The following is a 14,136-nucleotide window of genomic DNA, read 5'->3' as shown; positions in this document are numbered from 1 at the left end:
TGACCGACCGTGACCTTGCTCCAGAGTGTTGAGCATATTATTTTGTCTGTTACTGTCTCTCATAGATTTTCTGAGAGAGGACACAATGATCGGCACCAGTTTCCTGCGTGTGGCGGCACATGACGACGACTTTGGTACCAACGCTGCCGTCACCTACTCCATATCCCAGGAGCAGCCTGAGTACCTGAGGGTCAACCCTGTTACCGGATGGGTGTACGTCAACCAGCCCATATCACAGGTCAGTCAATCAGATGTCAACCATTCAGTCAACCAGCCCATATCACAGGAGCAGCCTGAGTACCTGAGGGTCAACCCTGTTACCGGCTGGGTGTACGTCAACCAGCCCATATCACAGGTCAGTCAATCAGATGTCAACCATTCAGTCAACCAGCCCATATCCCAGGAGCGGCCTGAGTACCTGAGGGTCAACCCTGTTACCGGCTGGGTGTACATCAACCAGCCCATATCACAGGTCAGTCAATCAGATGTCAACCATTCAGTCAACCAGCCCATATCCCAGGAGCAGCCTGAGTACCTGAGGGTCAACCCTGTTACCGGCTGGGTGTACGTCAACCAGCCCATATCACAGGTCAGTCAATCAGATGTCAACCATTCAGTCAACCAGCCCATATCCCAGGAGCGGCCTGGGTACCTGAGGGTCAACCCTGTTACCGGCTGGGTGTACGTCAACCAGCCCATATCACAGGTCAGTCAATCAGATGTCAACCATTCAGTCAACCAGCCCATATCCCAGGAGCAGCCTGAGTACCTGAGGGTCAACCCTGTTACCGGCTGGGTGTACGTCAACCAGCCCATATCACAGGTCAGTCAATCAGATGTCAACCATTCAGTCAACCAGCCCATATCCCAGGAGCGGCCTGAGTACCTGAGGGTCAACCCTGTTACCGGCTGGGTGTACGTCAACCAGCCCATATCACAGGTCAGTCAATCAGATGTCAACCATTCAGTCAACCAGCCCATATCCCAGGAGCAGCCTGAGTACCTGAGGGTCAACCCTGTTACCGGCTGGGTGTACGTCAACCAGCCCATATCACAGGTCAGTCAATCAGATGTCAACCATTCAGTCAATCAGCCCATATCCCAGGAGCGGCCTGAGTACCTGAGGGTCAACCCTGTTACCGGCTGGGTGTACGTCAACCAGCCCATATCACAGGTCAGTCAATCAGATGTCAACCATTCAGTCAACCAGCCCATATCCCAGGAGCAGCCTGAGTACCTGAGGGTCAACCCTGTTACCGGCTGGGTGTACGTCAACCAGCCCATATCACAGGTCAGCCAATCAGATGTCAACCATTCAGTCAACCAGCCCATATCCCAGGAGCAGCCTGAGTACCTGAGGGTCAACCCTGTTACCGGCTGGGTGTACGTCAACCAGCCCATATCACAGGTCAGTCAATCAGATGTCAACCATTCAGTCAACCAGCCCATATCACAGGTCAGTCATTCAGCCGGTCAACCAGCATCTTGCTCAAGCACAGTAAAATTGATCAGTGCAGGTGATACAGCTATATAGCAGTATAAAATACAGTGCCATAAACTTACTGGACCATGTCAGGCCTAATGAACTAAATTAACCCTATTTCAGACAGCATCATATTTCCTTGGTATTGTTTTGACTTCAGAGGTCCCACATTACCCGGGAGATTATGGCCACGGACGGGGGGAACCGCAGCACATCTGTAGAGATGTCTGTGACCATTACCAATGTGAAGAACCAGCCCCCGCAGTGGGAAAAGGACAGCTACAGCGTGGTCATCCCAGAGAACACTGCCAGGGATACTCCCATTGTGGTGCGTGGAACAGTCCGGGTACCAGCCTGGGTGGCATGGGAAGCCAATCTCATTATGGCATATGGGGGTACCTTTTTTTAGCTATTTGGTTTGCTGGCTGCATACACGTTAGTACATTTTTTGCAGAAATGTTCATTACTTTTTTTAGTTGATTACATTTTCGGTTGCACGCTCTGATTGAATCAATAAGCACTAATTGACTTGACAATGAGCGCTAATTGTTGCTCCACAAACAAATTACCTCAATATTATACCGAAGTGTATAAGATTGTATAACATTGAATGTGTTTGTCATATTTACCCCCCCAAAAAGATTGTTTGCCTTCTGTTTTTGTCAGACGATCAAAGCAACCTCGTTGCTAGGCGACCCCAGGGTGACCTATAACCTGGAGGAGGGTGTGGTCCCGGAGACTAACATGCCCGTGCGCTTCTACCTGTCGCCCAATCGCGAGGATGGCTCAGCCTCCATCCTGGTTTCGGAGCCGCTGGACTACGAGACCACGCCCAGTTTCTCCCTGAGGGTGCGGGCTCAGAACTTAGCAGCGGTACCACTGGCTGCATTCACCACCATCTATGTCAACGTCACAGGTAGGTCTCAACTCAGACAACCTGCAAATGCCCCATCACCAGGGGGCAAATCCTAACTTCCACTTAACGTAATTGATCATGAATTGATGTCACTGGGAGACTAAGTGAAAATGTCACTTCAGAGGAAGTTAAAGCAGCCCCTGGGTGAATTGTAAGCATTCATTATTGTCTTCTGTTGACATTGATCCATGACTCATACGTTATTTTTTTCTCAGCTATAATTATATAACATTATTCTTTGAAATCTGTAATTGTATACATCCATTAGCACAAAGTCAGTGAAAAGCTTAAATACCGAACAGAGTTTAATGGCTGTGATAGTACAAAACTGAGGATGGATCAACAACATTGTAGTTACTCCACAATACTAACCTAATTGACAGTATAAAAAGAAAGAAGCTTGTACAGAATACTAATATTCCAAAAGATGCATCCTGTTTGCAACAGGGCACTGAAGTAATATTGCAAAACATGGCAAAGCAATGAACTGTTTGTCCTGAATACAACGTGTTATGTTTGTGCAAATACAATACAACACGTTACTGAGTACCCACTCTCCATATTTTCAAGTGTAGTGGTGGCTGCATCATGTTATGGGCACGCTTGGAAATGTTATGGACGGTGGAGTTTTGGGGATAAAAAATAAATGGAATGGAGCTAAGCACAGGCAAATTCTATAAGAAAACCTGGTTCAGTCTGCTTTTCACCAGACACTGGGAGATTAATTCACATTTCATCAGGACGGTAACATGAAACACAAGGCCAAAACTACACTGGGGTTGCTTACCAAGAAGACAGTGAATGTTCCGAGTTATAGTTCCGAGTTATAGTTTTGGCTTAAATCTGCTTGAAAATCTATGGCAAGACTTGAAAATGGTTGTCTAGCAATGATCAACAAGCAATTTGACAGTTTGAAAATAATATTGGCCAAAAATTGTACAATCTAGGTGTGCCAAGCTCTTAGAGACTTATCAAGAAAGACTCAGCTATAATCACTGCCAAATATGATTCTAACATGTATTAACTCTGTGGTCACTTATATTAATGAGATATTTCTGTATTAAATTTCAATAAATGTGTAAACATTTCTAAAAACATGTTTTCATTTTGTCATTATGGGGTATTTTGTGTAGATGAGTGAGAATTATAACACAACAAAATGTGCAATATGTCAAGGGATGTACATTATTTCTGAAGACACTGTAAGTCATATTGGAATGTAATGTTCAGTCAATTGAGTTATATTTGTAGGCTACACTGTCTGTAATTGTTGCCTCAATATATTTCATGATGTGTAACAACATGTGCGCAATGATGTGCCAAATGAGTCTGTGATTAAGTGCATTATTAATTGGGTAAGCATTAGAATAAGCCGCCTCAATATTTGCAGCCCCTCTATGAGCTGATCCATCATCAGTGTTGTGAAATAATTGCAATGTTCAGGTAAGATTTGAATGGAGAAAGCTGATCAGAGACCAGCGCTGCCTTTCTTTCGATCCTATCAGTATTGGCACATGTTTTGGGAAATGCATGTTACACCTTCAGCCTTTATAGGAAATTTGCATTGTTAAAACACTCAAAAGCCTAAATTCCATTGCTATCGGGAAACCGGGCCCTGGTAACTTCACCAGTATATCCAAACATTTGGGGGTACAGAAAGAAAGGAAAAGTGATGGCTTCATCTTCAGGAGATCAATGATCATAGCAATGAATGAATGACAGATATCTTGCACATAGTCAAAACCAACCTGACATTTTTAAAGAGACAATGTACAATTATCAATGTAATGCGTCTCAGTAGGAAAATAGTGCTTTTACACAATGTAGAAACCTGATATTCCACAAATGACTTTGTAAGTTCAATGACAGGTACAGTACAGTATCAACATTTTAGCCATAATAATTGAATGTATTTACAGTGTTACATATTAGGTTCTAGGGCACAACATGTGATTAGCTAGAATTCATATAGGGCCAATATAGACTGTATCTCTATCAATTAAAACAATCATATTTTCTGGGGCTCCTAAATTCCGTGGTGTTCCTAACTTATTTAAGTTGGGAGCACTGGCTACCAAATAATTCTGTTTTCAATCTTGTCTCTTAGATGTGAACGACAATGTTCCATTCTTCACCTCCTCCATCTATGAGGCTTCAGTGACGGAGGGAGCCAAGGTGGGGACCATGGTCCTCCAGGTGTCTGCTCAAGACAAGGACCTGGCTTTCAATGGACAGGTGAGTTGCACATCTGCAACATCTAACACAGCACAACACAACATCCATTGACCCATCCATAACTTAATATCACATAGCTGTGGTGGTCAAGTAGTTGGGACTGTGTGTTATTCTGCCTGTGTGGCTTTGACCATACGACTGTGAAGGAGAACTTATATAAGGATTATGTTGCAGTGACTCTAGTTTCTATGAACAGTCGTGTGCCTCATGGGTAGAACAATTACTCTCCCGCACTCATGATTACTACAGTACGGTTTATCGTTGGCGTTTCCATCGGTTGCAGTGACTACAAGGATGTGATAGAATGCTATAAGGCATCCATATCAGGAACTCATCAGATTTCTGTAATGTGTTCACTTCATCATTAATTGTACTCTGTCGTGCCCCTATAGATCACTTACTCCCTCTTGAGTGACAGTAGTGGAGACCACCGTCTATTTCGTGTAGATCCAGAGCTGGGCTCCATTTATACAGAGGCTGTGTTTGACCGCGAGGCGCAGGGATCCTACCTACTGGAGGTTCAGTCTGAAGACGGCATGGAGTCAGCAAGGCCTGGGAGGAACAAACAGCCCAACTCTGGTGAGGGCTGGTAGTAAGAGGAGGAAGGGAAGCGCTACTAAGGTACACAATAGTACATTTTGGTCGATAGAAGGTGCTCTTTGGTAAAAGGGGTAAATTGGTCATCAAAAAGAAAGGAGGACCAAGGCACTCTTTTCTGGTGAGGGCTGGGTTGTATTTATTAGGCCACAACGTAGCAAAAAGGTTTGCAACGGTTAACAAAAATGAGTTTCTACGTTCACTTACTCCCTCCCTGTTTCAGTCAGTTTTTTCCAGTTTGGTATACAGTATGTGACCGACCTGCTGAGACAGCAAGGGCAGTTCGTTGCTCCAGTGCCTTTCCGTTCACCTTCACACTGGGACAGACTACATTCAATCAAAGGACCTACTGAAGAGATGAGTCTTCAATAAAGACTTAAAGGTTGAGACTTAGTCTGCGTCTCTCACATGGGTAGGCAGACCATTCCGTGGTTGTTTGCTTAGAAATTCTAGGGACAGTTAGGAGGCCTGCGTCTTGTGACCATAGCGTATGTGTAGGTATGTACGGCAGGACCAAATCGAAAATATAGGTAGGAGCAAGCCCATGTAATGCTTTGTAGGTTAGCAGTGAAACCTTGAAATCAGCCCTTGACTTAACAGGAAGCCAGTGTAGAGAGGCTAGAACTGGAGTAATATGATCAAGTTCTTAGGTTCTCGTCAAGATTCTAGCAGCCGTGTTTAGCACTAACTGAAGTTAATTTAGTGCTTTATCCGGTTAGCCGGGAAGTAGAGCATTGCAGTTGTCTAACCTCGGCGTGATAGAAGCATGGATTAATTTTCTGCATAATATTTGGACAGAATTTTCTGATTTTTGCAATGTTATGTAGATGGAAAAAAGCTGTTCTTGAAATAGTCTTTATATGTTTGTCAAAAGAGAGATCAGGGTCCAGACTAACGCCGAGGTCCTTCACAGTTTAATTTGAGACGACTGTACAACCATCAATATTAATTGTCAGATTCAACAGAAGATCTCTTTGTTTCTTGGGACCTATGGCAAGTATCTCTGTTTTTTCCTATTTTAAAAGTAGAAAATTTGCTGCCATCCACTTCCTTATGTCTGAAACACAGGCTTCCAGCGAGGGGAATTTTGGGGCTTCACCATGTTTCATCGAAATGTAAAGCTGTGTGTCGTCCACATAGCAGTGAAAGTTAACATTATGTTTCAGAATGACATCACCAAGAGGTAAAATATATAATGAAAACAATAGTCGTCCTAAAATGGGACCTTGAGGAACACTGAACGTTACAGTTGATTTGTCAGAGGACAAACCATCCACAGAGACAACCTGATATATTTCCGACAGAGAAGATCTAAACCAGGCCAGAACGTGTCCGTGTAGACCAATTTGGGTTTCCAATCTCTCCAAAAGAATGTGGTGCCATCAAAAGCAGTACTAAGGTCTAGGAGCACAAGGACAGATGCAGAGCCTCGATCTGACGCCATTAAAAGGTCATTTACCACCTTCACAAGTGCAGTCTCAGTGCTATGATGGGGTCTAAAACCATACTGAAGCATTTCGTATACATTGTCTGTCTTCAGGAAGGCAGGTGATTTGCCGTGCAACAGCTTTTTTTTCAGAGGAATGGGAAATTCGATATAGGCCGATAGTTTTTTATATATTCTGAGTCAATGTTTGGCTTTTTCAAGAGAGGCTTTATTACTGCCACTTTTAGTGAGTTTGGTACACATCCGGTGGATAGAGAGCCGTTTATTATGTTCAACATAGGAGGGCCAAGCACAGGAAGCAGCTCTTTCAGTAGGTTAGTTGGAATAGGGTACAGTATGCAGATTGATGAAAATAATCATTGCCTCTAAATCTTTATTGTGTCAAGAGATATAGTACTAATACACTTGAGTGTCTCCCTTGATCCTAAGTCCTGGCAGAGTTGTGCAGACTCAGGACAACTGAGCTTTGGAGGAATACGCAAATTTAAAGAGGAGTCTGTAATTTGCTTTCTAATAATCATGATATATAGCCTTCATTTGTCAGAACAAGAATAGACTGACGAGTTTCAGAAGAAAGTTCTTTGTTTCTGGACATTTTGAGCCTGTAATTGAACCCACTAATGCTGATGCTCCAGATACTCAACTAGTCTAAAGAAGGCCAGTTTTATTGCTTCATTAATCAGCACAACAGTTTTCAGCTGTGCTAACATAATTGCAAAAGGGTTTTCTAATGATCAAAGAACCTTTTACAATGATAAATATGGATTTACTAACACAACGTGCCATTGGAACACAGGAGTGATGGTTGCTGATAATGGGCCTCTGTACGCCTACGTAGATATTCCATAAAAGCTGTTTCCAGCTACAATAGTCATTTACAACATTATCAATGTCTACACTGTCTTTCTGATCGATTTGATGTTATTTTAATGGACAAAAAAATGCTTTTCTTTCAAAAACAGGGACATTTCTAAATGATCCCAAACTTTTGAATGGTAGTGTATATTATTTTATTTTGTACTTTCCCCCCTTTTTCTCCCCAATTTCATAATATCCAATTGGTAGTTACAGTTTTGTCCTATCGCTGCAACTCCCATATGGACTCGGGAGAGGTGAAGGTTGAGAGCCATGCGTCTTCCGAAACACGACCCTGTCAAGCCACACTGCTTCTTGACACTCTGCTTGCTTAACCTGGAACCCAGCCGCACCAATGTGTTGGAGGAAACACCGTATAACTGGTGACGGAAGTCAGCTTGCAGGCACCCGGACCACCACAAGGAGTCGCTAGAGCGCGTTGGGACAAGGACATCCCGTCCGGCCAAACCCTTGCCTATCGTGGATGACGCTGGCCCAATTGTGCGTCGCCTCATGGGTCTCCCAGTCATGGCCGGCTGTGATACAAAAGCAGGGTGTTCTACCTGAGAATTTTAGAACTTGGACACTGTGTCATTGGCCTAACGTTATATCCTAATTTGACATTGGTGCAGGTCATGTTGTTCTTCACATCTCTGATAAACACAAACTATATCAAATGAAATAAATGTTTATTTGTTACATGCACAGGATACAGAAGGTGTAAACGGTACCGTGAAATGGTTACTTGCATAGTGGAGTCTTTTTTTTTGACATGTAACTAGCTAAACAATTAACCATAATCCCAACTCATAATGTTACTACCCTGCATGAATGTACACATACAGCAGCTAAAGCTAACCAACTACTAGGTTCAATGTTAGCTAGCTAGCTAACATTAGGCTATAACTAGCAATGCAAATGGCTCTGAGATACAAATAATATTACGACACAGATCATACACATAACGTTAGCTAGCAAGCCAGCCAGCTAAGGTTAGCTAGCTACTTAACAGTACGCTTTAACTTGCAATGAAATTGACTGTCTGACAAAATTAGAATGCATAATATAATATCTAGCTAGACTCTCTTACCGTATACACGTTTGGAACGCTTTTCCCTCCCTGTCAGAGATGCCATGGTTGCCCGTAGTTTAATGTTGAAATCCGTAGATAGATGTTTCATTCAACACAGCCTTCTGTGTTCTCATTTTCTACATCTCCTTAGCGATCATACTTTGCTTCCACTGGGTAATCCACTGATTTCAAAACTTGATCCTCCAGAAGGCGGAGCGCCTTAGCAACACATTTGCTGTTGTTAGTGATACCTTTCAGAAATGCAACGGTAGAAAGGATTACCCACACATACTGAGCAGCTGATGTTAGCTATAGACAGAAGTGTACTACATGGCAGACCAATTTGAACAAGATGGAGGGAAAGTTGAAGCATACCTAATGAATTTACAGTTAACTAAAATGTACACTTAATCCAGAGTAAACTAATATATATATTGAATTTATTATACAAGAGACAAAATCCACAAATTCTGCAGCACAACGGCAGAGCCATGTCCTAGGTGTAAAATGAATATATGACTTAATAATCTATGCTTTCTGGGAATGCTATAAGGTCCAGAAGTTTTGGGTAGCTCAGTTGGTAGAGCATGGCGCTTGTAACGCCAGGGTAGTGGGTTCGATCCCCGGGACCACCCATACGTAGAACACATGACTGTAAGTCGCTTTGGATAAAAGCGTCTGCTAAATGGCATATATAGAAAATTGGCTGTCAGAAGTATTACAATGTAACATACTTTTAATCTGTCTCTGCATATTTCAAGACATGGCACATGGGGGTATAGTGAGATACCCAATGGGCTGGAGGATTCTCTTCTCATCCCTCATCTGGAAAAAAACGTAAATCAATCAAAACTAAAAATGAATTCATGCATTATGCACATTGTTTTACAAAGACAAGAATTGCCTAGTGCATTCTATTCATTTGACTCCTGCAAGAACAAGCGTAATCAGACAGCCTCTTGTCTCTTCCCTATAGAAAAATATACTGTGAGCGTTGTGGTACATCGTTTTACAAAATATTTTTGAATTTCTCAATTGACTATTCAGAAATCAGAATTTCTGTTTGGCTTGGTCCTACATGATGACAGAATGCATTCTGTTTTGGTATCGCAGGTAATGTTATAAGAAGGTTTGCGTTACGGGTGAGGGGTTTTTAACAAATGTTTGTGGAGAAGGTATTAGGGGTAAGGGTGAACAGCAAAGCCTTCTCTTTAGGGGATGTGAGGGGGCTGCTTAGCATTTCCAAATGAACCTTAGCGCTGTGTTAGCGCTGTCTTCTACCACATATCTGCACCAGCAGAAGGGCTCATCTCCTTAGTAAATACTACCTGTCTGTCGTGTTTACCCCCGGAAGGAGGGAGGGAGGGAGAGAGTGCAGGGGAATGCAGACAGAAAAATAGCAGTACATGGCCATGTTCCTACCTACTGAGCCTACCACATCTGCCAAACACGTCACAAAATGTATTTAGCTAAATATATCTATGTACGACTTAAAAAGAAGGAATGTTGTGAAAAGGGAACCAGACAGACAGAGATGTAAACACTTGCCATCCCAGAGGAGAAGTGGATAGGTTCTTCAACTTTTTTTTATTTCAGAAAAGTCTGTTCCTCGGGGAAGTTTTTTGCTGCCAAAATGTTGGCTAAAACAGTGAACCATCTACCCTGGTTGAATAATTTCTGTAATCCCGAACACCTTGTTGACAATAACATTATTTCTGATTTGCATGTCAAGTAAGGCACATTACATTAGGTTAAGTGCTTCGCTCCCCACAAGAGTGTAATTGGCTCACACTGACTGACAACATCCTCTGATGAAAAGAGGGATTGGAAGAGATGGAAAGAGAAGTGTAAGGACGAGATGAGAGAGAGGAGGATGACAGAGCGAGTTGTAGCTGTATGGTGTTTAATCTCTCTCTTGCTTGTCATTCTTCTTGCAGACACCGCATATGTGCGGGTTTTCATCAGCGACGTGAACGATAACAAACCTGTCTTTGCTCAGCGCCTCTATGAAGTTGGGGTTGACGAGGATGCAGATGTCGGCCTGGCTGTTGTCTCTGTCAGTGCTAATGACGAAGATGAAGGTATGGAAGGAAGGATGAGGAAGAAAGAGAGAGAGCAGCGAAGCCCAAGAATTTCCACCCGTGATGGCACATTTGCACTAATGGCAGTGAAATTAGTGAATGTGTAACATGTATTTTTTCTCAGGAGTGCATGTTAAGCCAGTGAGGCAGGTAACCTGGCACAGATATAACATTTCATGAGAAACCTGAGGGAAAAGTAAAATATTCACATTCTGTGCATGTCTAAAACTGTCATTGGTAAGACATTAGACTTTGGGCAGAGGTAACTGTCAATCACAGAATTACATTTTTCCCAAACCTGTGGGCAGTGAAGGGTTAAAATGTTCCAAAATGACACACCACAAGTGCCATCACCCCATCTGGATGTAGCTCTGCTGGAATCATGCTGAGACGAGATAAGCTGAGCACCATGCTACATTAAGACGCAGTCATTTAATAGTCAAGTAATGCAACACTACATATGTTCTAAAAAGACAGACACACTTCTCCTGCACAGTACAGTAGGTGGGTGGGATTTCTTGTGATAAACCAGTTTATCCCCTGTACAGCGGCAACACTGTGTAATATCAGCTATGTTTTGGGTTGTTAATCAAGTATTTATCGCAAGCGGGGGTTGGTGCTGCTTAGTTTATAGGGTAGCCTATTTAGCACTAGCTGCAACCAAGCCAAGATGAACAACCAGACAACACCAGCCCCCAGCATTTAAAGGAGCCTAAACCCAATCTGTCTTTTTTTTATCCACACATGGGCTCAACTGCAGTAGAAGCTTATAGGAAAGCCCTGGGGGAGCGCTTTGTCTGCTGATTTATGTTAATAGCAGAGATTAGACTAGTATTTTCATTGGGCTTGTAGCTCCTTTAACACAACAGACTGGTTTAAAGGGGAGTCATGAAATATCCATGGGACTATTTTATCTGGCTAAATTAGCCCACAGGACAGTCTCCATGGACACACACTGGAGATCTACTTCCTCATTGATTTCTCAACCCTCATAGTGACATACAGATGTAGGATCTTAATTTGACCTATATTGTTCCAGCAAAATAATCTGTCAGCAACAGGATTTTAACGTTTAGTCCATAATGTTGCTTGATCGGTGGTTAGCTGGCCAAAACTAGGCTACATGAAAAGTGCTATACTGTAGTACTCAACCTGTCTCGAGTCTGGTCTCAAGACCACATTTTGAGTGTCTTGGTCTTGTCTCAGTGTCAGATACTTTTGTACTTGGTCTTGACTCGGTCTCGGACAGTGAGGACTCGTCATTTCTTCCAGAGACCACCCGAGACCAGCAGAGTAAAAAACGTGTAATTATCAACTTCCATTCAGTAAGCGCATAAAACCGCTTTACCAGGCCAAATATATACAATTCTTTCTTGAAACATTAATACCTGCAGTCTTTATATCTAGTATAGACATGTTTGCTCAGTGGCGAACCTATTGGACCTAGGCCTTCAGTGGCGAACCTATTGGACCTAGGCCTTCAGTGGCGAACCTATTGGACCTAGGCCTTCAGTGGCGAACCCATTGGACCTAGGCCTTCAGTGGCAAACCTATTGGACCTAGGCCTTCAGTGGCGAACCTATTGGACCTAGGCCTTCAGTGGCAAACCTATTGGACCTAGGCCTTCAGTGCGTGACAGGTTTGTGATGCTGAAAGGACAGCAACGGTAATACCAGCGTACTCATTTCAGAAAGTGCACTTTTTATAAAACACAGTGCTAGTGGCATAGTGGAGGCTATACGCAGGTATAAACCCTATACCCTATTTTTTTATGGGTATTGCTTGTAGTCACTTAATCCCCACTAATTAGTTATCAAAGTAGTGTAGTGGAGGTTTATGACTTATCAATTATGTAGTACAACATAGAAATCATGCACAAAGCAGCCTACACAATTGCAAACCATGTAAAATATATTCACATGCACACCGCACACAGCCTAGTTTCAACTGACTATCATCTGCAGGCAGCAAGAGCACACAGTTCTCAACTGGTTTTGACATGGAGCAGCTCACAGAAGAATGACATCGGTAGCCTGCAGGGTAGGTAGGAAAGATGTTTCAACTCATGATATCTACCAGTAAATACTAACTAATGTAACAATGGGTATGTAAACCAGGTATTGAAAACGTTTGATCTTAAGTCTTGGTTGGTGCTGTAGGCTTTTTGTGATGCGCAATTCAGTCATCATGCCCTGTTTGCATCAGGGGCGTAGGCATAGGTGGGCCTGGGTGGACACAGACCCACCCACTGGGGAGCCAGGTCTAACAAATCTGATTGAGAAAAAACAAAAAAGAATACATTATTATTACAAAAATACTCAATTTTCCCAGACCTCCAAATGGTTCCATGACGTGGTTTAAGCATTGTTGTGGACTTCAAACATCAAATTACAATAAAAAAATATATAAAAAATCTTTAGAAAGTGTGATTTTGAGAGTGCAAATCTGAAAAATATTTAAGAAAACTAATAAAAAAACAGGAACTTTTCACAAAATGTGCCTTTCTTTCGTTGGGCATGCTTTTTGGGAAATTTTGTCATGTGCTGCATTTGCTATAGGGCAATTGTTTACCTTTTGTTCGTGACACTTTGATATCTTGATAATATGCAGCTGTTTAAAAGGCAAATATACAAATGTAACAACAACAAAATGGGCACCCCGCCACTGTTATGGTTAAAATCTGAGGGGTGGGACTAGAGAAATATAACCATTCTCAGTTTAGTAGACAGAGCTACAGTATGGATGCAAGGACTGATCATCCATGATATGAAAATTATTGTTTTAACCATGTTATGAAGCTATAAAGTGTTTGTTTACATTTACAATGATTACAAACATTGGAGTAAAACAAGCTATATATTTTGGGTTCGCATGGATTGTGACAGTTGAACTAAGCTCATGAGGCATTTATAAGTTATATTCTTCAAGAATCAATGGATATAAAGTACCAGTCAAAAGTTTAGACACAACCAGGGTTTTTCTTTATTTTTTAAAACTATTTTCTACATTGTAGAATAACAGTGAAGACATCAACACTATGAAATAACACTGGCTCTCATTAGGACCACCACAGGAAAGGAAGACCCAGAGTTATCTCTGCTGCAGAGGATAAATTAATTACCAGTCTCAGAAATTGCAGCCCAAATAAATGCTTCACTGAGTTCAAGTAACAGCAGCATCTCAACACCAACTGTTCAGAGGCTGCGTGAATCAGGATCATGATCAAATTGCTGCAAAGAAACCACTATTAAAGGACACCAATAATAAGACTGGTGGAAATCTGTCCTTTGGTCTGATGAGTCCAATTTTGAGATTTTTGGTTCCAACCGCTGTGTTTTTGTGAGACGCATAGTATGTGAATGGATGATCTCCGCATGTGTGGTTTCCACCGTGAAGCATGGAGGAGGTGGTGAGATGGTGTGGGGGTGCTTTGCTGGTGACTCTGTCAGT

At 42.4% G+C, this 14,136-nt stretch overlaps 1 protein-coding gene across 1 annotated transcript in view; it reads left to right on the top strand.

The window, feature by feature from the left end:
* Positions 1–14,136, top strand: part of LOC124040854 (neural-cadherin-like) — a 63,165-nt gene that overhangs the window by 33,193 nt on the left and 15,836 nt on the right. Inside the window, 6 exon segments of the mRNA XM_046357990.1 lie at positions 66–238; positions 1,644–1,811; positions 2,150–2,399; positions 4,507–4,634; positions 5,027–5,213; positions 10,543–10,686. Of these exon segments, the coding sequence (XP_046213946.1) occupies positions 66–238; positions 1,644–1,811; positions 2,150–2,399; positions 4,507–4,634; positions 5,027–5,213; positions 10,543–10,686 (1,050 nt within the window).

This window comes from Oncorhynchus gorbuscha, linkage group LG01 (genome assembly GCF_021184085.1).
Source record: "Oncorhynchus gorbuscha isolate QuinsamMale2020 ecotype Even-year linkage group LG01, OgorEven_v1.0, whole genome shotgun sequence".
Classification (NCBI taxonomy): Eukaryota; Metazoa; Chordata; class Actinopteri; order Salmoniformes; family Salmonidae; genus Oncorhynchus; species Oncorhynchus gorbuscha.
The sequence above is the reverse complement of the archived record's forward strand: the minus strand, read 5'-3'. Positions and strand labels throughout refer to the sequence as shown.